At 36.1% G+C, this 27016-nt stretch overlaps 1 protein-coding gene across 2 annotated transcripts in view; it reads right to left on the bottom strand.

Moving 5' to 3' along the window:
* The window catches only part of bicc1 (BicC family RNA binding protein 1), a 71092-nt gene that overhangs the window by 21568 nt on the left and 22508 nt on the right, over nucleotides 1-27016 (bottom strand). For both annotated transcript variants that reach the window (XM_083556944.1, XM_083556945.1), the window contains exons 3-5: nucleotides 25125-25194; nucleotides 5730-5809; nucleotides 2181-2339 (exon numbers count right to left, since the gene is read on the bottom strand). In XM_083556944.1, the coding sequence (XP_083413070.1) occupies nucleotides 2181-2339; nucleotides 5730-5809; nucleotides 25125-25194 (309 nt within the window). The remainder of the gene's footprint in view (nucleotides 1-2180; nucleotides 2340-5729; nucleotides 5810-25124; nucleotides 25195-27016) is intronic.

The following is a 27016-nucleotide window of genomic DNA, read 5'->3' as shown; positions in this document are numbered from 1 at the left end:
AACAACCTCCTTCCCTCAGTTAGAGTATTGAAGATGGGTCGAGGATCGGTCTTCCAACATGACAATGACCCGAAGCACACAGCCAGGATAACCAAGGAGTGGCTCTGTAAGAAGCATATCAACGTTCTGGCGTGGCCTAGCCAGTCTCCGGACCTAACCCCAATAGAGAATCTTTGGAGGGAGCTCAAACTCCGTGTTTCTCAGCGACAGGCCAGAAACCTGACTGATCTAGAGAAGATCTGTGTGGAGGAGTGGGCCAAAATCCCTCCTGCAGTGTGTGCCAACCTGGTGAAAAACTACAGGAAACGTTTGACCTCTGTAATTGCAAACAAAGGCTACTGTACCAAATATTACCATTGACTTTCTCAGGTGTTCAAATACTTATTTGCAGCTGTATCATACAAATAAATAGTTTAAAAATCATACATTGTGATTTCTGGATTTTTTTAATTTAGATTATGTCTCTCACAGTGGACATGCACCTACGATGACAATTTCAGACCCCTCCATGATTTCTAAGTGGGAGAACTTGCAAAATAGCAGGGTGTTCAAATACTTATTTTCCTCACTGTATATACTAGACCAAATCTTCATTCCCTATTTTTACCAAATGAGAAACATATTTTTTTTTTATTCAACAATAGATTTAAAGGCTTATAAGCTATTTATCATGTCACATTATTGAGGGTGATTTAATAAATCATTTAACTATGAGGTCATTTGATACGTTGATTTTTATCATGGCTCAGGCCGTTTTCGGACACGGAAACAACACGGTTATTAAATCAGTGATAAATAGGTAATTTAATTTATTATTAATAACAATCTAAGCAACATTTGGTCGCTAAGCAACATAATGAACAAAGATTTAAGGTGATGTTATTGGCTTCAATGCAGGCGCATTAATACAGGCTTCAAATGTGACTCAGCCAACAATATTTTAGAAGCTGAGTGAAGAATTAACTATGCAAGTCTTCTGTGACTGTGTCAAAAGATTTTGTTAGCCGTCCACTGGGGTACATGCGTTCAAAGTGTCTTGCATTCAACACTGCTCCTTTCGCAACTCTTTATCTGTACACCCTGAATGATTGCTTCCTGTTGTGTGAAAAGCCCTTAATGCATACTAAATATTGTTTTAATTACATTGAGTCATCTGGATATAATCAAAGGCCCAGTAGAACTTGACTCAAGGGCCACTAATTAAATTGTGCTGCTCTAGATGTATCTAGGAACATTACAGAATGGAGTAGACGCTTAAATGTACTTTCAATTGACTTTCATACCACTTGAGGATGAAAGCATGTAATGCGATTTCCGAGAGCATGCTGATAAAATTCCTGATGCATTCACTCACACAAGTTAAAAACATGACCAGAATTGTATAGGAGATGGCATGTTTAGGTGGATTCAAATGCAAGTGATTTAATTTACAATGGTGGGGCCAAACTAAAGATCAATACTAGATTCATGAAATGATAAAGGAATTTGATGCAGCATACCAATATCAGAGACCTAGCAATGAAACATCAGGGGGAAAAAGCTGTGTGCATGATTGGACTAATGAAGAAAAGCGATCAAGGTGGCCAATGCAAAGTTATATATATATATATATATATGTGGATAGATAGATAGATAGATAGATAGATAGATAGATAGATAGATAGATAGATAGATAGATAGATAGATAGATAGATAGATAGATAGATAGATAGATAGATAGATAGATAGATAGATAGATAGATAGATAGATAGATAGATAGATAGATAACACAAGGAATTACTGCTAAAGAACCTGCTTTAGTCTGCTAAAAACTGAAGCCTGTGTATCATTCCAAGTTCAAAGCCAAATCAAAATTGTAGTGGCTCAAGAACATAAAGGTAACTGTCTGACAGTGGCTCAGTCAAGGTCTTGGTCTCAGTCCTACTGAGTATCTGTGGCACTATTTGAAATTTGCACACCACAAACCAGTAATCACAACTGTTACTGCAGCAAAATGGTGGCTCAAACTAAGATTTATGAGTGATGGTTAAATGCAAACCGTTTTTTTTTTCTTTTTCGCAAACAAAAACAATGTCTTATTTTGAGTGTTCTAAAATAAAATATTGAACATAACATTTCAGTGCACAATTTGTAATTTAGTAAAATTACACACACAATAAGAGCTGGAATAAGATCTGACCTGGTTGCTCTTCTCTGCCTGGTTGTTACGGTTGGAGTCAGGAAAGTGGATGTGGCAGCCCGTATCCTCCATCACCTTCTTGATGTTGTTGCCTCCTTTGCCAATGACGTGCGAGTGTTCGGTGTGTGAAACGTCCATTTTCAGAGTCACGCGGTTGCTCTGCATGAATATAGCAAATAAATGTGTCACTAATGCATTGGTAACGTGGACCATAATTTCACTAATGTTATGGAAGCCGTGATGACTAAGACTAGCAATAAACCTGTCACTATAATGCTGATATAGATCTATGAGCTCCAGGAGTGAGTCATAGTTTCCTGGTACGATTCAGGCTTGCCTTTTCTGTCCTCTCTGCACATGGTATCTTCGCTAACCAAAGCTAACAAAACAACGTAGCACTCTGGATTCACTAGTATTGTATTAAAACAATTAAGGTTCTTAAAAAAGCATTAATCCAAGTGCTTAAGTATTTCTTCCTATATCTTTGAGATCTTCATCATGGAAGCAAGAATTCAGTAGTGTAGCAGTTTAATAAGATCTTCTGAAATCAATAAAAAATTCTTCTCCGATTATGTTTATTAAGTAAAGCAATCCGAACACGAACTTTAAAATTGTTCTGCTGCCAATAAAAACCCCACACTTTATACAGTGACATGATAATAATTTTTACAATGGGATGGGCTAATGGAAATACACACATTTACTTTACAATGTGAAAAACAACTGCAGGACTTTGCACATGCAGGTCTTCCAAGCTAACATTGCACAATGAAAACTTATTTGTAATTACAATGAAAACCTTCTATGTATATTTACATTCACATGTTCACATGTTCACATTATACACTGCACGCTTTATATATGCACATATTCCCCCTTTTTGTGCACTTTTGTAATTCCCCCATGTCCTTTATAATTTATATCACAGCCTCACAAAGTAAGAATTTCCTTGTATGGTGTAACAGAGTATATCCTGTACATATGGCAATGAACTCTTGAATCTTGAATTTCCAATAGTGTTACTACAGCCTCCTACTTACAGGAGTCAGGGTCCCTTCTTTAAATGTACAAAATTGTATAAAGAAAAGTGCTAGCTAACTATAATGTATGATCACTAACTCAACAATGAATCTATTAAGGTTGAGCAATACATTATATCAAAAGGTTTCACTACTAACATGAATAAAACCAGGCAAACTAATACACCCACATACACATAGAGACATGTACACAGCTGCATTCGCAATGTCTTTCTATTTTTCTTTGCTGAACGCTAAACATCAAGTTGTAACCCCTTTGCTAAAAAAAAAGAAAAGAAACAGTTTTGTTACTTGTATTAATGTGCAGTTTGTACTTTGATTAGTGCATTCTCTGTTATCCAATAAACCTTTTTGATTCTTTTTTAAAAGCATTTTTGCAAGAAAATCAGCACGATTGAGTGAATGACCGTCCAAGTTCATGTTCATAATACTTCACAAAAGTATTATTTATCAATGCTGATAATGTATTGCCTGTGATTTGTGAAATCACCTGCCAGAACCATCGCTTCATAATTCTACAGCCTAAGCTGGCCTCTCTTCATTTTCTAATGACTTACAGTCTGAAAAAAACTCTTTTCGGCCAAGTTATATGACCACTGTAATAGCATAGTCTGTTATACAGTCTGTGAAAGTGTATCCACACAGGCTACAACTAATACTTTATATTATACATTAGTATTAGAGAGACAATTTGGACATATTATACTATATAGTAGACATGACAAACCTATTTTTTTGTTTTGATAAGTGCGTCCTGTTTCCACTTAGGAGACACCTCGTGTTACTCGTAATATAGTACATGTATTTGATATCTTCATAAGTTTGGTTCAGACATCTTTTATGATTATGGGTCAGATTCTAGTCAGATAAGAAAACTGTTTAGTCCAAATTGTATCACCTGGAGCTGTTCCTAGATTGCAAACAAAATGTAAGAGGGGACACAAATATATATCAATATACAAGACAGCTGAGCTCCCTTGCTCTTCCTCAAAGGTCACCCTCCTGTAGTGATGGAATGCTCTGCAGATGTTATTATCACAGAAAAGCTCCGATCTCCCTCTGCGAGTTATTATCTAACCAAGGAATGACGCCTAGCTCTGTTCCATTGGCCAGTGGAATCCGAGGGTTACTGCTGTGTGCGGGGTCACTGGTCACTGGCTAAGAAAGACCTTTGAACTATGTGTACACCAGCAGGGGTCTTAAAACAGCAAAGTGCCAACCTATGTACTGAAGAGTAGAAAGCTTATTTCTAATGTATAACAGGACATCAGATTACAGTGATTAAATCTAACACTGGGATAGTATACACAGTGTGTAAGGATTCTGGGTGGTGCACATCTGTTTCTATCCCCAGCTGTAAGAGCTAAAATAATAATAGAGAAATAACCAAATTAAAGATATAAACTTAGTATTTAGTATAAACTTATTCTAAAAAAGCATTCTACTCATAAATGGTATATTTTAAATCATTTCTGTATATAATTTTCTTCTACCAGTGATTTCTCAACCCTTACAATTATTATTATTAGGAGAAAAGTGATTATGGTGTGGAAATGACCATAGCTACCGTAATGTAAATGATAAGATGACCGTGTTGGAAACTGCATGGTGTTTACAAGCTAATGAAAGTCCTTCAATAATTGTTAAATAAACATCACCTAGCAGAAATCTTCAGTGTTTTACTGTGTTTTCATTGTTATATTGTATAACAAGCATTTTGAATCAGTTTCTGAATTATTACTATCAGTTATCATCATCATTATTATTATTAAAATTATCAATTATTATTATTATTATTATTATTATTATTATTATTATTATTATTATATAATTGTTAACCAACACACAATTGAAGAATAGCATATGTATATAAAATGATGTAAAATAGATCAAAAACACGCTCCCTTATCTGTGATGTATAAATTAGCATTTACTATTATCTGTTTATCTGGAACAGTTATTAAAGACAAATACTGTTGAAGGGGTACAAATGATGCACCCTATATGAACAAAGGTTTCCACTGTATAGGATGTCTTTGGATGTGGTAGATTTAAATTTTCCCTTAACTTGAACTATGAGGACTAAACCTGTTTCAGCATGACAATACTCCTGTTCACAAAGACAGTTCCATGCACATATGATATACAAGGTTTGGAGAGAAAGATCTTAAGTGGCCTGCTGTAGAGAGCTGGCCTCAACCCTACTGAACAGCTTTTGAATGAATTGGAACACTAACTGCACCCCAGACTTTACTAACACAACTGTGGTTGAAAGAGAACAAATCACCACAAGCACTCAAAAATCTAGTGAAACATCTCCCCAAAAGAGTGGAGGTTATGCGTGTGGTATGGGATATTCAAAAAGCACATACCAATCGTATGGTCAGGTGCCCAAAAACCTTTGTCTATAAAATTTGCTCTTATTAATAACAAATAAAAAAAGCTATTATGATGGTATTTAAATTATGATTTACTGGGAATCACTCACAACCCTGTTTGCATAGCTCACCTTAGTATCAAGGACAGACATGATCTTCTCCTTAGCTTCTTTCACATCGTCTCTTTTCCCACTTACTTTGATATGCGGATCTGCAAAACAAAGGGTGAAAAGTTGACATCACTAATCTGAAGCTGCAATTTAACATCTTACCTTGGGTTTCCGCTGTGTCACATTGTTATGGGTGTAGTTGCTGAATATTTAAAAGACTACTTTACTTCAAAGAAACAGCAAGATAATTGCATCCTTCTGTGTTCCTGCTTTTTATCCGTCGGGTCTGAAGGTTATTTGGTACAGTGTTATATAGACGTTGCTGAGCCGCAGTTTTAGCAAAAGCCGGGACTTTATTTCTGTCATTATGACTAGCCGTTCTGAGCCCCTGATGCGGAACAGAATCTTGCCATGTTAGCTAAGTTTCCATTACTCATTCATTATGTATTATACAATTTTCACACTTGCACTTAAATGTAGAGTACAGAACTTTTTCACTTGCTGTTCTGAGGCATATCTTGCTAACCATTTATGAGAGCATGATTTTTTGAGTCTCACAAGCCTAGTCTTCCCTAGCTCCAATACTAATCCATTGTACCAATCTGGTATTTTTTTAGTTTTTGTTAGTAAACACAGCCAAGTTTTTAAAAAAGTGGTGATTTAAATGAAATGACCAAACATTAGAAACTGTACTTTTAACTGTGATCAAATGCTTGATATGAAATTATTTACTCATCATTACCTGACTTTTAATGCCATATGTGATTCTACAACTACAAAGTTGGATAACTGTATAGGTTGTCTTTGGATGAAGTAGCATTAAATAATCCATTCACATGAACTAGAAGACCCAAACCTATTTCACCCTAACAATACCTTTATGCACAATGCCAGCTCCATTAACATATGGTTAACAGGGGTTCCATCTTCACAATTCTGTATTCTGTGGTGAGAAATGTGCCAAAATTACATTGTGTGCGGCGTGGTCCACAAATAGAGCATCTAAGGCTCATCCTATCTATCAGCAAGCACTTTGAAAATAGAAGTCACAATGGCAACCAGCAAATTAAAATTAAGAGAGGAGTATAAAGGAAAGTCATCATTTCATGCTGAAAAGACCTCCATCGTGTCTACTGCAGCCACAGGATTGAAACATTCATTTCATAATGATGGCTTTCACTTGCCAAAAGCAATGAGAAAAAAAAAAAGGAGAAGCCGAATTGCTACGCGACACAGAGGCGGATTCCTGCACCGCAAAATCTTGCAGAACAACAGTTCGCTGCGATTAGGTGGATCCTGAAAAGGGAGCATGCTTGAATGCGGCTCCGGCTGCTTGTCGTGCACTGGTCAAATGACAGACTATTAGTTAGCCACTACTGACCTTGGTTTAACTGCATGTAATGCAACCCTTTTCTGTGGTCGATCTCAAGTGCTCACTAGAGGTTTCTCTGTTTGCACTGTGGTGCAAGAGAAACTTGGGAGAAAAGCAAAAAAAAAAAAAACAGCTATGTATTAAATGGCCAGTTTCGTATCGAGGGGCTAATTCTCTGTGGTGTAAGTAGTAGGATTACATGAATGAAAGATCTCTCACTTTACATTATTTAGCCATAATTCTTCTCGCCGCTCTGTCCTTGACAGGCATGATCTTGAATTGGGTATAATAGGGCGCTGGAAAGTAGCTGGCGGTTTTTATACAATTACAAAAACAAAGCATGCCGAAAGAGAGTATCTCCAGGCACCAGTCAGACGGTCCGCATAATCACGTAGCAACCGGCTCAAGAGTCGTATCGCAATTCATGAAGATGTGAGACTTCTGGGAAGATTTCAGCATTTGCTGCATGAATGTCATCGGATGATTATAGTAACATTTTATTGTAACATCTTATTGTAACATTAATCAAGGCCAAATATTCATGAAATGACTGCGCATACTATGTAGTAAACTTTATTGGCACTAAAATCAGCCACATGCTTTCGGTAGCTGTTGATCAGTTGGAATGTGTTTAGTAAGTATTTTTCCATTCTTCTGGTCAAAAGTGCTTCGGTTTAGTTCATGTTTTTTTGTAAATCCTGTTAGGCCTGCTTTGGATCACACCAGTGCTCACACCACTTGACTGGGATTGCAGTCAGGACACTGAGCCAAGCAAAGAATACATAAAAATTGACATTGTTCTGTTGTTGATTTACTGCACAGTGCTTCACTCACTTTACAGTTTCATGTTGCATGACCCAACCTATTCGAATTCTTAGATCACAGACAAATTTTCAGAATTCTGCTATAGAGTTTAGAGTCAGTCAGTCCGACAGTGATCTAACCCCGAGCCAGTGATGCGTTTACACACTTCCTAAATCATTCTTTATACTTAGGACATGGTTTTAATGTTCATATAGATTCAATTCACAAAATGATTCACTTTGGAATATCTAGCCTAGAAGCAGATGAACAACTATTTAGTGTTTAGTGATTTTAGTATATTTTGCACTGGTTGCATGGAAATATCCATTCATGCACTATATGGCCAAAAGGTTGGACCTGGCCATCACACCCATATGTGAATCTTCCTCAAGAACTGATAGCCTACATAGAGCACAGTTTTCAACCCCACTGAACACCTTTATGATGAACTGCAGCCTAAACTGTTTTTCCTAAAATCATAACCTGACCTCATTAATGCTCATGTAGTTGAGGATGTGTGAATTGATAATATCTTATAGGGTTTCTGCAGGTTTTGCCAAGTCAAATGTAATACTTATTAAGACATTTTAAATGACTATTAAGAATAACATTTAAGTCCTATATCACAACATCAAAAACAATCACAAATATGTAGATTAATTTATTATTTATTAATTAAATTAATTTATTTCAATCCAAATATCGCTAAACTTGCACTTCCTCGTTTAAGTCTGTTTTATGTCTGTGGTACAAATCAATAGAGATTTACATTAATAACAGCAGATTGACTGTTGCATATTGGTCTCATTTTGTAATCATAATACAGAGAATTATATTTGCCAAAAGCCAAAAAAAAAGAAGAAGAAGAAGAAGAAAGAAATTTTTGTGCCGGCATAGACATTGGAAAATTAAACCTTTTTACAATTATTTAAGACCTAGAACAGCAAATTTAAGACTTTTAAAGCCTAAAATTTAAGGCTTTGTTAGACTTTTCAAAACCCAACAGAAACCCTGTTATAACAATACAGAAGGGGCTAATTTTGACCTTTTGGCCATTAACTGCATCTTAATTTTCCTATTATGCCTTATTGAGCTTAGCTCTTTTTCTCAGGTAAACCTTTCACAAACCCTCACATAAATGACGGGCCGAAAAACTATTTTGCAGTTGGTGCATACTAAAAACAATAGTAGGCTAGGTCAGATGTAAAGCTACACCACTTCTAGCCCTGCCAACATCTGGCTACTGGCAAATAATTAGAGAAGCTCAGACTTCCTGTGCAATATGAAATGGGTTTAATGCCTGTTGAGCCCTGGCTACATGTCATACAAAGCAATATACTGTAATATTCTGAACCCTGTCTATTCTTTTGCTGATCTACTTCAAGTCATCACACATGACTGGAAGTATATGACACAGAAACGGCTCTCTATGATTGCTTTAAATGTTCAAATTGGATGATTGGAGATGCTGTTCTCGGAAGGTTAAGCAAATACTGCAATGCTAGTTACAGCAAACGTGAGAATGATGTTAGGTAATTTAGAGTTGCCAAATCACAAAACTACATGTTTTTAAGAAATAAGAGAAAGTTGAGAATCCAGGTGAGCACCAGGCAGACAAAAGGAGAACATGCTAAAATGTAAAAAGTTTTTGATTGAGCACTCTATTCAGAAAATGTGAGTCCAGAAAACTACCTACCACTCCAGTGCCCCACCCTCAAAGCCAATAAACACATTTTCTGAAATAGTTCCTGGATAGAATTGAGGTACACCAGGATCTAAAAAAAAATATTCAGATGACTAGGGTTAGTCATATCCAAATTTACGGTAGGCATCTGGTGAATAGGACACAGGTTAGGGGTTGAAAATGTGTAAAACAATATAATTCATAACAGACTTTTAAACAAAAGCATACATGTCGAATCAGTAAAAGGCATCGCTAAAAAAGAAAAAAGGCAAAACATTTTCTGCATATTTGGATATTTTTAACAGAGAACTAGCTATTAAAGTTACCCCCAAGAGAAGCTAGCACTTAAATTGCCCACAGCTGAAATAAGCATGAGCCTAACTGCAGATCCTGACAACATCCATAGCCCAAATCTATAAAAGTCCATCAGCTACAGTATGTACACACTGATATTTATAAATTGACCATAGCATTCCTAATGACATCAAATACATCATTGTGGAAATGATTTACACACAAGAACCTTTCATGGGTTCTTTAAGGGTTCTCCGATAGATCGTCTTTACATTTTGTAAAAGTCTTCAAGTCTTTCAGATTTCCCTCACAGATGATTTAAGAATTCCTGACCACTTTTCTACAATAATGTGCAGAATACAAAGAAAACCCAAAATAGACAACTGGCGCAAAAGAATCCAACAGTTTATTACTGTTACAGTTACTCTACAGATATTAGGATAAATATGTAATATCTGAAATCTTCACACTTTACACACTAGACTATATTGACAAAAGTTTGTGGACACCTGACCTTTAGATTCATATGCATTTTTTTGCATTACATTCAACATTTAGTCCCCATTTGCTGTTACAACTTCCATTCTTTAGGGAAGATCCACTAGTTTTGGAGTATGCTTGTGGAGATCTTATTCAGCCATAAAGGTGTAGGTCAAGTCAGGTACTGATGTAGGGTGAGAAAGTCTGGGGTGCTTTCAGTGTTCCAATTCATCTCAAAGTTGTTCAATATGGTTATAGCTCTATAGCAGGCCACTCCAAATCTTCCACTCTAAACCATGTACTGTATATCTACAAGAAGCTTTTTGTATACACAGGTATAAAGTATAAAGTATACAAAGGTATAAAGCTGAAACAGATTTGGGTCTCCTAGTTCAAGTGAAGAGAAATGTAATATTAATACATAACTTTATGGTAACAGTCTGGCGAAGAACTACGTTTGGCTAGAAAAGTCCAGGATCCCAACACTTTTGTTGACATAGTCTAAAATAGTGTATATTACTACTAATGCCTGAATTCTTTATATTCATTCATATTTATTATATATATTAACCACTGTATGTGAAACAATAATTCCGACATGGTTATATTTTGTTTTATAAATGTATATACCTCATATATCTTGCATTCGGTTAACATTGAAGTTGATTCAAAAAGAGTCGATTCCTTGATTCCAAGCATTGTCAACTGCTAAATCTTGAAAAACTGATGCCATTCTCATCACAGCAAGCAAGTTCAATGTAGCACCAAAGTGTTTCATCTATAGAGTCTGACTGGTTGTTACATATGCTCTTTCTCCATCATTGATCATTTAAAAGTTCTGGCATGGAGAAGTTGGTGTTGCATCTATAATAATCACAGATATTAAGCTATTCTGAGATGCTCAGGAGCTCCTGGTTCCACAACTTCAAATGACTGTATTAGACTGTAGAAAAGGCATTACTCATAATCACACACAGTGGTGCTCATGAAGTATCTCACTCTCTGGTATTTTGTATAGTTTTTTTCTTATTTATAATCACACTCTATATCACTTAAATGAGGATGGGTTCCCCTTCTGGATGGGTTCCGCTCAAGGTTTCTTCCTCATACCATCTAAGGGAGTTTTTCCTTGCCGCGCTTGCTAATCAGGGATAAATACACATAATTCCCTTATATTCCCATTTTTTGTTCTATAATTCTTACATTCAGCAAAGCTGCTTTAAGACAATGTGAAAAGCGCTATATAAAAATAAACTTGAACTTGTACATCTTATGCGATGTTAGTAATGTAGTATTGTAATTATTTTAAATAATCCAACTAATCAATGAATAAAAAATAATCAAAATATTTGTTACATGAGGTTTGACAGGTGAAAGTTAAAGTGAAACTATGGAAGCCAACTAGAAATGCTTTTATAACCCCTTCCAGTGACCTTCTCCAATTTTTCTTTTCAGTTCCACTAAAATCTCTTTACTTTTGACCACATTGTGAACAGAATCCAGTCGTAAAATACACAAGGGGAGCTCAAGTCCACACATGAAACCAATTACAATTAGAAAAGGTTCATTATCATAGAGGTCCATTTTTCCATCATTCGTCGAGTGTTCAACTCGTTTAAACTCTGACAATATGAAGTGTCGTGTGCACTAAATATAACTGCCTTCATTATGGACAAATACCAGATTATATTGTAAGAGCAATTCAGAATCGCATCTGTACCTACATCAACATAGAGCTAATAGGATTTAAATAAAAAAATGCACTGGATCGGATTTAACACAGGAGCGTATGTCAGGTGGGGAGATGCCCTTACACACTCCGAGTCAATACACTAAAAATAGACGCATCTGGAGCTGCTAATACACCTCCAAAATGCACCAGTCCACCTCCCCACCTCTCTGCTCCCCCATGCACAGCTGCTTTTGATAAGTGTTAATGATGGCACAAGGCACATCTGTCCAAATACAATCCACACAATGTTTACTTTGAGCTCATTTGAGGTGCATTTTTGGAATGTGAGAGGAGGGTGAAATAAACGACAGACTGACATATCTCTGACGTGGAGTCAGTTATGGAGCCTGGTTGCCTAACACAGATTAGAAAGGAATCATTACAGGAGTCTGGCTACTGCTGCATTGCAGAATAGGAACCAGTTGCACAAGGAAAATTACTTGAATTTAAGAATATGTACACAGTGTAGTCAGTAAATCAGTCGTAATCTGGATGCTAAGAGTAGTTAGGTTTAATCTAGCACAGTGTACAATTTTATTTGCCCTACAGACACTAATTAGCATCATAACGAGTGATAAATCAAAGCAGTGAATCACCAGCCAATAGAAACACAAAACAGCATAAAGGAAGTAAATAATGAATTTTTTAGTGTAGAGTATATATACTTATAACCATAAATACATTATGTGGGCAAAAATATTGGGACGCCTGACTTTTCCAACTATATGTGGTTCTTCCCCAAACTGTTACCACAAGTAAAGACACACAACTGTATAGAATACATCTGGATGTAGTAACATGAAATTTGACTTCACTTGAACTAGGAAACCCAAACCTGTTCCAGCATGACAATATCCCTGTGCACAAATCAAACTCCATGAAGATATGATTTACATAGTTTGGAGTCGAAGATCTTGAGTGGCCTGTTTTAGAGCTCTGACCTCAACCCTAGTGAACACCAAAATCTAGTGGAACATCTTTCCAGAAGGATAGAGGTTATTGTAACAGCAAATGTGGACTAAATGTGAAATGGGATTTTATAAACGCACATAGGAATCTTATAGTCGGGTGTCCACAAACTTTTGACCTTCAGTGTATCGAACAAAAAAAGGATTCTGCTTTACAATCAGATGATAATCCAATTTATCCACCTAACAAATTTTTATTAAATTAGTGTGAGCTTGTTCTGTTCTTCTGTTTGGTCTGCTGTGCAACAAATTGAATGCCATTTCAGTACTGCACTGGGATACTGTGAAAAATTAATCTGCAATGATTACAATAACCAACAGTATATATACAGTATAATCAGTTGTGGAGGGAACATCCTGCTTAAATATTACTTCAATAACAATAAAAATACAGTTTTACATGAGGAAAAAGTAAAAAAGTAATTTTGTTTAGTAAACTTAAGTATCAAAAACACAAATACTTATTTGCGAGAAATATAACAACTTACGCAATGTTTTCCAGAGCGTTAAACCTTTTTACGGTTTGTGGTTACACACAATGAAATTTTACTGACATTATTAAGCTTACTACATTCTTACTACAGCCTATTTATACCATTATAATGCCTCAATCACAGACCATAACTACTGTAATTGAATAATTCCCCAACAGAAATGGATTTATAGATTTACTTTGCACCTGGAAGCATTATTAATACTGAACAGAACCAGGATCTTTGTTTACCAAAAATCATGCAACTAATATACAACTGTGAAAGGGGAGAAACTAAATTACTTTAATTTAAACACTGGCTATTTTATGTTGTTTATAAGCTATAATAGAATTTACATTTAGTGGGCCACCATGCAGCAGACCTCTTTACTCCATAGGTGGCGCTGTTTGCAAAATGGGGCACGTGATAATCAGACTCTCAGCTGTTTTGCGGTGCCCTCCGTGGTGAATTATGTAATGCATAATAGTAAACACACAAGTTAACAAATAACACTAAAGCAGTTAACACTGATGTTTGGAATGCAGCACTGTGAAACATTAGGTGAATGTAGTCAAGTCTGTGTGGAGGAATGAATATGTTACAGTATTGTGTTTGGAAGGACAAACTTTTTACTACGTCCCTTTCTGTTTAGTATTTTTAGAATCTCCAGGTATTGGATTAATTACCCGTGCCGGCATGTTTGCAACCAAGACCTTGAACAACACAGTGAAAAAAGCGATTGACCGTGTGTGACAGAACAGATGTTCCTGAACTCTGGAGAAAACAAAACGCACTCACACATGCATCCCAGACATATTTGTTTAGTCACCAAAGAGTACTGAAATTACAATCGTACTTTATTAATAGCGGTAATAATTACACTGAATCTCTCTTTCTTTGGGTCACACACAGGCTGCGCTGAGCGAAAACCCTTTCAACTCTTCTGGGTTTTTTTTTCTGACATACTCTGTGTCGCTGCATTGGCATTGACATTCCACAAGACTCAACTTCTTTTTGTTCTGTTTTAAATTTTTGAAATCCCACATCACCTCTCCATCTAAGACAGCCAAGGAAATGTTTCTGAAAGGCCTCCAGGGAGACAAGTTAAGTTTCCGGTGGGCCTCTTGCGAGACGCCCAGTGTTTATTTCGTCTGTAAATGCTGCATACTAGTGTGATTCCTGGCTTTTCACCCTACACCTCATGACCCCCCCCATCATCCTTCAGTAAACTCACAAGCAATGAGCTCACCATCAATGCACTACATGCAGGTAAAACTATTTGTAGATAGATTTACATATGCAGAAAAAAAATTATATATATATATGATGATATTATTATATGTTATAAATGATAAGAATTACAACAAAAGTTATCAGTGTATGTTGATGGATAAGACTTTTTGTTTATACAAAACAAGTAAACCATCGTCTAACTTTCTTTTATTTAAGAAAAAACCCATGAATTCACAGTTTGGAGTTCCCTTATACATACTTATATGGAGTTCAGTCAACACAAAGAAAAAATCTGAATCTTTTGGAATCAATTCATTTGAATTCAACCTTGAATTCAAGTTCATTTTATCTGACCAACATTTAGCTAAAATAAAATAAAAATAAAAACCTGCAATTGCTAAACTGCATTAAATGTTGCCATTTGAGAGCTCTCCAAATGAAAAAAAGTCATGATCAGGTAGAGAATTTGAATGATATTTTCTCTGTATTCAGTCCCATTAAACAACCTTTAAACCAACCATAAATTCCAGTGTCTTCTCCATGTGGTGTCACAGCAAAGCTTCATTGTGTGCCCTTTAATACCCTGTGTTCAGAGCAAGCAATCTATTTGATCTGGTTGAAATAAAAGCGAGGCGATCGCTGTCTGAAAAAACTCCCAAAAAAACGTCTGGTAAAAAGAATAAAAGGTCTTCATTATAGGCAACAGACCTTAAATTCCCCTTGGCTAACAGGACCATCTAGTCAGTGGCATACCAGATCACAGAGTTGCAGCAGCCTAGCACGATTCGCCATGGAAATATCGATGCGTTCGACGGCCATGTCAAGTGGGCCAAAAAAGGGGAGCTGCAGAACCGTACGCTTCAGGTTTGTTTTTCCAGCTGCTGCACCCCTGCATTAAGACCTGTTCTGCTCTCCTTGTAAATCAACACCGTACTTGCAAATACCGATTTATTAGCGTCTTTGCATTCGATTGGCCCGTATTAGACAAGAGGGGAAAATAGTATTATTAGTTTTCTATTCACGATTCATTCGCGCACGAGTGAATGCTCTGTCTAGACTGCCGTCAAAATTCCGAAATTCTGGAGAGGTTTAAATCCTTCAAAACCTGATTCCCTGATAACAAAACTTTGTCATTGTTTTATGCATTTGGTGTTTTTTTTTCTTGTTTTTTTTTTTTGCAGAAGGATCTATCAGTACAGAGCTTCACTGATTGCCAGAAGATTGCCTATTGTACTCTTATCTTCTTCTCGATTTCCTCCTCATCAGTAGAATAAACATTTATGAAACATGCATGTCAAAACAAATCCTAATATTTTGGGGTTTTCTTGATTGCAGGATTAAGGCGTAATTCATAGCTACAAGGAAATGTACCAGGGTATGAAATTGCCTCATGCTCCATAGCTACAATATAAAAAATACATTATATAATTATTATTTTACTCAAGTCAAAAAGACATAACCATCTTTGTAAAAATGTCAAAAAAATATCGAAGAATTTCTAAGGGTATATCATTAATTTTCAATAATTATGCTAAAAACAAGTATTATCGTCTCTTTTTTAATCATTTTAAATGGGTCAATTAAATTATCCAAACAGTGTTACTATTACATATGTGATTTTATTGCTTTATTGTGAATTATTTCTCGAGACAATGATGATTAAGGACATATGCAGACTTTACCCTGAATGCACCTCTAAATAGAAAGCATAAATGATTATTATTTTTTTTTTTTTTATAAATGTTTAGCTTTGCATCTTGAAATTGGCCAATGAATCTGAGAACATTCCTTTCTTTCACAGGCTTCATTGTTACAGCAAACAAAAGGTCTGGAAAGCTTCCCGTTTTAGAAACTGTGGTTTTTATTTGCCGTCAGCGAGTTTAAAGAAAAATGCAGAAAGCGCTTTGACCTCGGAAGGTGAGAAGGAGTAATTAAGCGCCGGCCGAATATGCTATGCTGAAGGCTAAATTTAGACTGTGATTATTTAACCCGCTGCTGCATGAGTTGATATGCACCAATTCTAAACTGTCCACTGTAGCGACCACTATGCATCACAGAGAACACTGTGACACAGAAGAGAAGCAAAACGAGAACCAAACTAGAAATTTACCAACATTATTCAGCTGTCAATGACAAAAATCTTGAGGGAATTTATTTTATTTATTATTAGATTAAGATTTTCAGTAGAACAGAATACAGAACACTAGCTAGCAACTGGTTAGATTTGTTGGGTATAAAAATAAATCATATTTAAATGATCTTTTACTAAAAATATATTGCCTATTAGCTCCTTTTTTGCTGAACTAATTGAAACTGTACCTAGACAAGGTTTTAATGTGATACAATTTATGAACAAAAGTTTGTGGACACCTGACCATAAATTTCATTGTGCTGTCTAAACACTTCACATTTATTCCCACATTTGCTCTTATAATAACCTCCATTCTTCTGGAAAGATGTTCCATTAGATGTTGGAGTGCTCATTCAGCCACAGGGGTATGTTGGTGTATGGTGATGTATGGTGAGCTGAGAAGGCATGGGGTGAGATCAGTGTTCCAATTCATCCCAAAGCTGTTCACTGGGGTTGATGTCAGTGCTCTGTAGAGGACTATTTAAGATCTTTGACTCTTCTTCAACCCATGTAAGGCATATCTTAATGCAGCTCTCTTTGTGCAGAGGAGCATTAGCATACTTGAACAGGTTTGAGTTTCTAGTTTAAGTAAAAAAAAAAGATGATGTAATTCTCCTGAATCCAAAGACATTCTATACAATTGTGTGCCTTTAATTTTGAGGTAGCAACTTGGTAAAGAACCACATATGGATGGAAAAAATCAGATGTCCCAATACTTTTGTCCACGTAGTGTATTAACTGTTTATAATGATTCAAATCTGGTAGTTTAATGTCATTAAATAATCTGTATCTCAATAAAATTTACGGCAAATGTCTGCCACGGATCTGGTGTCCTGAGCTTGATGTAAGTGTGTAAATGTCTGTGTGTGTGTGTGTGTGTGTGTGTGTGTGTGTGTGTGTGTGTGTGTGTGTGTGTGTGTGTGTGTGTGTGTGTGTGTGTGTGTGTGGTCTCCGGAATGGAATGGTGCTTATTTCTGACGCTTTTTTCTGATCATTGCTGCATCACCACATTTTACAGCAGCATCTAAAACAATGTATTGTACAACACCAGATTTGTATCATGTGTATGTATTGGATCAATTGCTTGTGTAATAAATAAAGTATTAAAGTAGCACATTGTAGTTTGTCCACTAGGCTTAATAATATCATTTGACATGGAAAAATGCAGGAGTGCAATTTTCAGGTCTATAAGCCATTTACAAGATACATGAGAAGATGCAGTAAAATGCACAAATGACATTTATTTCACACTGCAGTGCTGGAAGATAAAGAAAAGGATTTAATGGACAGGAAAGTAAATAAGTGGGAATGAAAAGCAGGATGTCAGTAATTGCTGAGGTTTGCGGCCAAAGCCATGAACGCAGAGTCGCCGTAGCAAATTAGTCAAATAGAGATTCTACAAATGTAGAACCACTTTTGTCCTTAATTCTATCTCATTTGAATATTGTGCTACATTCTTAAGCTCCAGTTTTCATATTTAAATAACACAGTCGACGCAGCTTGCTTGGCATCTTGTAGATGTAACTAGAATATTTAGAATAATTAAAATATGCTGCCTCTACTTTTTCTATGCAGGATTTTCTGTTAATATGATATTGCTGGATAAGATTTGGCTCCCAGTGTATCCTGACTATTACAGTAAGAAATCAATGTTATTTCAATACAATTCAACACCACTTTAAATGCTCTTGCAAATTACATGCGTTCCAAAGTGGACATTTCCTTCAAGGACCCCGCTAGCCACTGTGTACTATGCGGATCCAGACAGAGAATCGGAATAGTAAAAAATAAATAGAGAAGTATATTATGGTTTAGCATGTGGTGAGAATTCTACCCCTGAAAGTTTTATCTTTCCTATAGCTGCTACACAATAAGGTCTGTTGAGAATCTGTCAGAGCGCTACAGTGTCAAATGAGTTAAACAGACGAGCGCTTCCAGAGTTACCCAGCATCACCTCGGAGTGTGTGGAATGGAATGCATTCTCCTGAGACACATAAGTGTGCAGCTGGCAGCAACTCCACTGGAACTGGTATGCAAATCTTTCAGACGGCAAGATTGGCCTTGTTTGTACCGTTCAAAGTGATCAGACAAAGGATCGAATCTGACCTGATGATTTTTGTTGGCTGGTCAGTATAGTGGAGGAAAACAAAAAGTCTTATATGTTTATCTGAACGCGAGGTTGTAGAAGTTTCGAAGGAAGCAGAGCAACATCTGCTAATAATTAGTGAGTACAAAAATGATAAGTCTGAGCCTTGAAGAGCTTTTACAATCTTAACAGTAATCTTTTCAACAAACTACTGAAACTGTGTTTTGATTCATATCTATCTATCTATCTATCTATCTATCTATCTATCTATCTATCTATCTATCTATCTATCTATCTATCTATCTATCTATCTATTATATTATATTATATTTATTTATTTATTTATTATATTTCATATATATATATATATATATATATATATATATATATATATATATATATATATATATAAATATATATATAAATATATATAATATATATATATATATATATATATATATATATATATATATATATATATATATATATATATATATATATATATATATATATATATATATATACAGTGAGGAAAATAAGTATTTCAACACCCTGCTATTTTGCAAGTTCTCCCACTTAGAAACCATGGAGGGGTCTGAAATTGTCATCGTAGGTGCATGTCCACTGTGAGAGACATAATCTAAAAAAAAAAAATCTGGAAATCACAATGTATGATTTTTGAACTATTTATTTGTATGATACAGCTGCAAATAAGTATTTGAACACCTGTCTATCAGCTAGAATTCTGACCCTCAAAGACCTGTTAGTCTGCCTTTAAAATGTCCACCTCCACTACATTTATTATCCTAAATTAGATGCACCTGTTTGAGGTCGTTAGCTGCATAAAGACACCTGTCCACCCCATACAATCAGTAAGAATCCAACTACTAACATGGCCAAGACCAAAGAGCTGTCCAAAGACACTAGAGACAAAATTGTACACCTCCACAAGGCTGGAAAGGGCTACGGGGAAATTGCCAAGCAGGTTGGTGAAAAAAGGTCCACTGTTGGAGCAATCATTAGAAAATGGAAGAAGCTAAACATGACTGTCAATCTCCCTCGGACTGGGGCTCCATGCAAGATCTCACCTCGTGGGGTCTCAATGATCCTAAGGAAGGTGAGAAATCAGGCCAGAACTACACGGGAGGAGCTGGTCAATGACCTGAAAAGAGCTGGGACCACCGTTTCCAAGGTTACTGTTGGTAATACACTAAGACATCATGGTGTGAAATCATGCATGGCACGGAAGGTTCCCCTGCTTAAACCAGCACATGTCCAGGCACGTCTTAAGTTTGCCAATAACCATTTGGATGATCCAGAGGAGTCATGGGAGAAAGTCATGTGGTCAAATGAGACCAAAATAGAACTTTTGGGTCATAATTCCACTAAACGTGTTTGAAGGAAGAAGAATGATGAGTACCATCCCAAGAACACCATCCCTACTGTAAATCATGGGGGTGGTAGCATCATGCTTTGGGGGTGTTTTTCTGCACATGGGACAGGGCAACTGCACTGTATTAAGGAGAGGATGACTGGAGCCATGTATTGCGAGATTTTGGGGAACAACCTCCTTCCCTCAGTTAGAGTATTGAAGATGGGTCGAGGCTGGGTCTTCCAACATGACAATGACCTGAAGCACACAGCCAGGATAACCAAGGAGTGGCTCTGTAAGAAGCATATCAAGGTTCTGGCGTGGCCTAGCCAGTCTCCAGACCTAAACCCAATAGAGAATCTTTGGAGGGAGCTCAAACTCCGTGTTTCTCAGCGAAAGGCCAGAAACCTGACTGATCTAGAGAAGATCTGTGTGGCGGAGTGGGCCAAAATCCCTCCTGCAGTGTGTGCAAACCTGGTGAAAAACTACAGGAAACGTTTGACCTCTGTAATTGCAAACAAAGGCTCCTGTACCAAATATTAACATTGACTTTCTCAGGTGTTCAAATACTTATTTGCAGCTGTATCATACAAATAAATAGTTTAAAAATCATATATTGTCATTTCTGGATTTTTTTTTTTTAGATTATGTCTCTCACAGTGGACATGCACCTACGATGACAATTTCAGACCCCTCCATGATTTCTAAGTGGGAGAACTTGCAAAATAGCAGGGTGTTCAAATACTTATTTTCCTCACTGTATATATATATATATACACACACACATACATATACACATATGCTGCGATCATACTCAAAGTCCCGCTACCATATACCATACAGTTAGGGTGAAATAAAAGCAAAACATAAAAATTCTTGTCATTTTTTAATTACGCAGTTTACTATTTTTTTATTCACATTTGTGAACATCAACAGTTTACATTTATTAAACAATTTTAAATAAACTGCCTGCTTGGTTAAATAATATATAAAAATAATATTTTACAATACTTTATAATATATATAATATACTAATATATAATATAATATACAGTACAGACCAAAAGTTTGGACACACCTTCTCATTCAAAGAGTTTTCTTTATTTTCATGACTATGAAAATTGTAGAGTCACACTGAAGGCATCAAGGGCTATTTGACCAAGAAGGAGAGTGATGGGGTGCTGCACCAGATGACCTGGCCTCCACAGTCACCGGACCTGAACCCAATCGAGATGGTTAAGGGGTGAGCTGGACCGCAGAGTGAAGGCAAAAGGGCCAACAATTGCCAAGCATCTCTCGGGGAACTCCTTCAAGACTGTTGGAAGACCATTTCAGGTGACTACCTCTTGAAGCTCATCAAGAGAATGCCAAGAGTGTGCAAAGCAGTAATCAAAGCAAAAGGGGGCTACTTTGAAGAACCTACAATATGACATTTTTCAGTTGTTTCACACTTTTTTGTTATGTATATAATTCCATATATAATTCCACATGTGTTTATTCATAGTTCTGATGCCTTCAGTGTGAATCTACAATTTTCATAGTCATGAAAATAAAGAAAACTCTTTGAATGAGAAGGTGTGTCCAAACTTTTGGTCTGTACTGTATATATATATATATATATATATATATATATATATATATATATATATATATATATATATATATATATATATATATATATAAAATAACTAGAACAAATAAAATGTATGCAATACACTTTTTAGTATATTCATTAAATTGTGCAGTTTATTAAATTGGCACAAATTAAATTGATTAAACCAAATGTATTTAAAAAAAGTAAAATAAAATAGTTTATATTTGTTAGACCCCATTTGGGTAATACAGATGTGTATACAAGTGTTGTATGTGTCTGTGTGTTACAATTTTCTGAAGATATGTTCTACATATATGTACTACTTATTTTAGCATACTTTTCAAATATCTGTATTTTACTTTTTCTGTTTGGGGAGACTTTTACCTTAACTTTACCACATTTTACTTCATATATCTTCCTTTTTACTCAATTACATTTCACAAAATCAGCTGTTTCTTTTTATTTATGAGTGAATGAAAACTTAACCAGTCAAACACGCAGGAAGTCCCCAATCAGGGTTAAGTGCACGCTCTGTTTTAAACTGGGTTTGATTGGCCCTTGGCAGATTTAAATTTAGGCGACATGGGCAACCGACCAGAGCGGCATCTTGCCAAGGAGCAGGCACGGGGTGCCTACGCAAAAGAAAAAGAAAAAAACCCATAGTTTTTTTCTGTTGTTTACCGCTCATTTGCACGGTCGCATTAGTTATGATGTCATGTCACGGTCAATGTCCCTGTTCGGTACTCGGAGATTGCACCCACAGCCAAGAGAAGTTCCCTCATTCATACACTCAGAAGAAGAGCCAGGGGTTGGGTGACGTCACGTCAGTAAAGAGAACAGAATCCAAATTAAAATGATGGATGACAAAAAAGCCCTTTAGGAGCCCAATTCAGAAAAAAAGAGGAAAGAATTAGCGGGGAAACATGCAAAAGATAAAGGTGTGTATGCAGATCATTCATGAATTGGTTATGAGGATATCATAATATAATATAAATTATAATATAAACACTCATTTAAAAGACATACTGTATTATATAAGGATATAGATGTTGTATGTATCTAATGGCTTTAATTAGCCAAGGAGTTTGATGGTTTTTGGGTTTGAGAGTTCGATAAATTGTGCACAATGACACACAATGTATTTAACTGTGCGATAAATTCATTTAGGGTGAAATTTATACATGTAAATGTCACAGAAATGTATCCAAATTTTTGGACTGATCGGAGAATATGTTTCACTCATCCAGTGATGGTAGCTGAAGTAGAGAGGAGCTTTTCAAGGATGAAACTAATCAATGGGAAGACGTTGGGTCATGGCGTGGTTCACCAGGACCTAGAAACACCATTGCCCCTTGGTGGTATCTACTTAGCACGAACATACAGTTCAGTGTCAGTTTTTAGAAGTAATAAATGATGGAAGAAACTCCTGGTTTTAACTCGCCACAACACCCATGTCCTTATTCACATAAAGTCATTGAAAAGAAGGTTTTAGACTCATGATCATATATATATATATATATATATATATATATATATATATATATATATATATATATATATATATATATATATTTATATATATATATATATATATATATAAACATGGTGATATATTTAAACATGTGCCTTGTAAACGGCTGTTGTCATGTCTCACAAACACTGAGGCTAAACACTACATCAAAGAGAGTGTTTTCACTCCGGAGACAATATGCTGGCTGTTTGGTCATGATGAGCTGCACACAGACTTGCAGTGAACCTCTTGCAACACAGCTGAGCCCCCAGAGGACAGAGGAGTGCGACACAACGCTGCGCCTGGTGCGGACCACATGTCTGAGGCTCTGCATATGTTTTCCATCCCTAATTAGCTGGGATGCTTGCCACATTCAGTCAAAAGATAACAGTGAAAGATTATGTAAGGTTCGGTCTTTAGAGCAGCCAATGCCCAGGGCTGGTGGCCAAACACGAGAGAACGTGCAGTGGAATTCTGAATGGCCTCTGACCTGGTCAAGGGTATTCAGAGAGAATTCGAATTGTAGCATATTTTGTCAGCCTGGAATAAATTCCAAAGGTTTACCAAAAGGAAAAACACCCTCAGTGCCTTTGCATCAGTTCATTTTAAATGAAAGACGGCAACATTTCCGGATTATCTTCTTTACATGGTAGAGCTTTAACCTGCATGCATGGATAGCATGGCAAACTGTGTTCACAAACAATGATTTCTGGGGTTGTTTTTAAACCAATAAAGTGATTTTAATCAAAGGATCACAGCGGTTTTAAAGCAGTGCTGGCTGAGGGCCCAAAGATCAAGCAACCAATGGTAATTTCCGACATTGTCCCTTGCAAGAAATTTGGAGATTTCTCCAGATTCTCGTAAAGATGATGAGATATTCGAGGTCTTCACAATTTAATGTTAAGAAACATTATTCCACAATTGGAAAACACAGTTTTTGTCAGATTGGTGAACCTCTGCCCTTAAACTAATTCTCTTATTAAACTAATAGCAGTGTGGAATGTATGTACAAGATGTTCCTCTTTCAGAAAAGCTATTGCAAAAAAACCTTTCATTATTAAGGCAGCCGAAACTGAGATAACACACAGAGCTTCATAGCAAGGTGCCAAGAAGATGCTGGCGCTATTTATTAAAGGCATTTTTTCCCCATGCATAACTTTGATAAGATGAAATGGTCTTTTTATTTTGTATTACTTAGGCTGTAATTTCGAAAGGGCTTGGAGAGTGTACACATATCTAAATTTATAGTGTTTTCCTTTGAACTGTGAAAGTATTACTAAATGTGTGACGGTCTGGGAAAACTGTCCATCACTGTGGCTGAATTCTGGCAGGCAAAAATTTAGGTTTTTCTGACTGAACCTACTTTGTCAAGAGTCAGAATTGAATCTTTAAATGCAATTTTCTTCCTTTTTACTGTTGAGGTTTGACTTTAAAATGTTGGGTAAATGGCAAGTGAAGTTACATACAAAGCATGCCTATAGATTTGATATATTACATAGGATAAAAATAACAGAAATTGCAGTATGAGAAGGGTTTCCCAGGGTTCCACATACACATATCAATCTGTCCCTAACCACGGTAACTCAAAACAGGATAACAGCACAGTTTTCCAGTTTTTCAGTCAACATATAGACATTATACATGCACATACACACAATGAAAGAATAATTCAGGCAAGCTTACCCTTCTTAGACTTTGCACCTATTTTTAACTTCGAAGGCCATGCGATCTGAGTATTGGTCTCCTCCATGACCTGAAAAAATGGAAGCCACAGATATTACAATCAACAAAATAGTTCTCTCAAATCATGCAGCGCAAATGCAGCATGTGTAAAAAAGACATATATCTAAACTATTTTAGAATGTTTTCAAACGATCAACCCGAACACTTTTAAACAAAAATCCAAAGCAGAAAGGTATCCCCTGATTGTACATTAAACAGCTGTCGTGCATGATATGGTTATAAATTAGAATGTGAAATGAAAATACAATTAGGAAACATGCCTAACGTATTACACAGATCTGTTCACATTTCTAGCAAAGTGCATTCAATTCTTGTAACTACAAACAGATCTTTTTAAAATCAGAATTTGGGTTTGAATCCTGGCCAAATGGACTCACATGTCCTTTGCACGTGACCAGGTTTTAGCGTGTGTATTAAAAGTGCTTAGGCAGTGTTAAAGTGGAGCTCCAGTTAAAAAAAAAATATCTGCCCTGCTGCACTGGTGGTTTGCCCTTTTCATCTGCTCATAGTGGTAAGAGTGAAAGACACACATTGTGCTTGGCATACGGCTTTGCATTCCAACCACTTGACTTCTGCTGTTGGAATTAAAAAGTCAAGAGTACGGCCACTCAAGAGGTGATTAATAACTAACAGTGGACTTCCCCTTACGACCTATGAAAAAAAGAAAATCTGCATTTCCCTCAGATTCACATAGGAAGCTATTATAAGATCAATGAAAGGGCATTATTCTGAAGGGTAAGAATTATTTATCAGAAATCACTGTACACGTAAACGGTTTGCATAGTGCATATTGTTCTCTCGCTACTATTTTCATTCCTGATAGAAAAACAGATGACATTACAAACGTGTCTAGTTGCTGGTTCTAGTGGTTTCTGAAAAAGTCAAAGAAAACACATTGTACTCTTTGTCACGCCACCGTGCCGCTGAAAGCTGCCAGGCCTGCAGAGCTGTGGCTCGGAATCACCTAATAACACATGTCCAGCTGAAAAAGGGAAACGTCGTCCAATTAAAACAATCCAAGCTGAAACTTTACAGTAAAGCAAAAAAGTCAAACTGCTCGGTTCCTTTCTGGAAACTAAGGATTTATTAGGGGACGGGAGAAAAGCACTGGAAAAAAAAAATTTTTGGCATCATAGATGCAGTGGGTTTCAACAGCCTTATGTCCACCTTCGCACGTTTATTCACGTGTTCAATAAAAAGTGTTGGAGGCCTGCTATATTCACATGGACATTTTTTTCAATCAACTGAGAGGACAAGAATCCAATATCATACATGACATGACATGACTGGGGTTGCAATGGGACGGAGAATTTCCAGAAAAAAGGTTTTCACAAAAACCTTCTATGGGAACTTCATCTGAGGAATTTAGCATATATTCCAAAGTGGAAACTTCATTTATTATTTATGGAATTCATTAGAAATTTTGAGAAATGTAAATAAACTGCATCATATACAAACATAAATATAAACATTTTGTTTGGTCATAAGCTGACATGCATGCAAAATAATACAGATTTTAAAATTTTTTTAATTAATTGTTAGTATAATTTTGTTGCACAATTGCTTACACGAGCTCAAAGATGTATTAAACATAAATGTAGGTAATAATAATGTAATTTACGTGAATACGTGTAAAGATTTTTTACATTCTTTTTTGTGCAGGATTCAAGAAATTATCAGTTTTTATGAAGGAATGCACAGTATTATTTAATAATTATAATTTAAGTTTTCTGTTACAGGCTAACCTGCAATTTTGTAAATTCCCAGTTTATTTCCTTAATTCCCACATATTCCCCATACAAAGTTTCCTGTCCATTCCAGTCAATTTTGCA

Source organism: Silurus aristotelis, assembly GCF_946808225.1.
Source record: "Silurus aristotelis genome assembly, chromosome: 12".
In the NCBI taxonomy this organism is placed as follows: domain Eukaryota; kingdom Metazoa; phylum Chordata; class Actinopteri; order Siluriformes; family Siluridae; genus Silurus; species Silurus aristotelis.
This window is presented reverse-complemented; position numbering and strand designations above follow the sequence as displayed.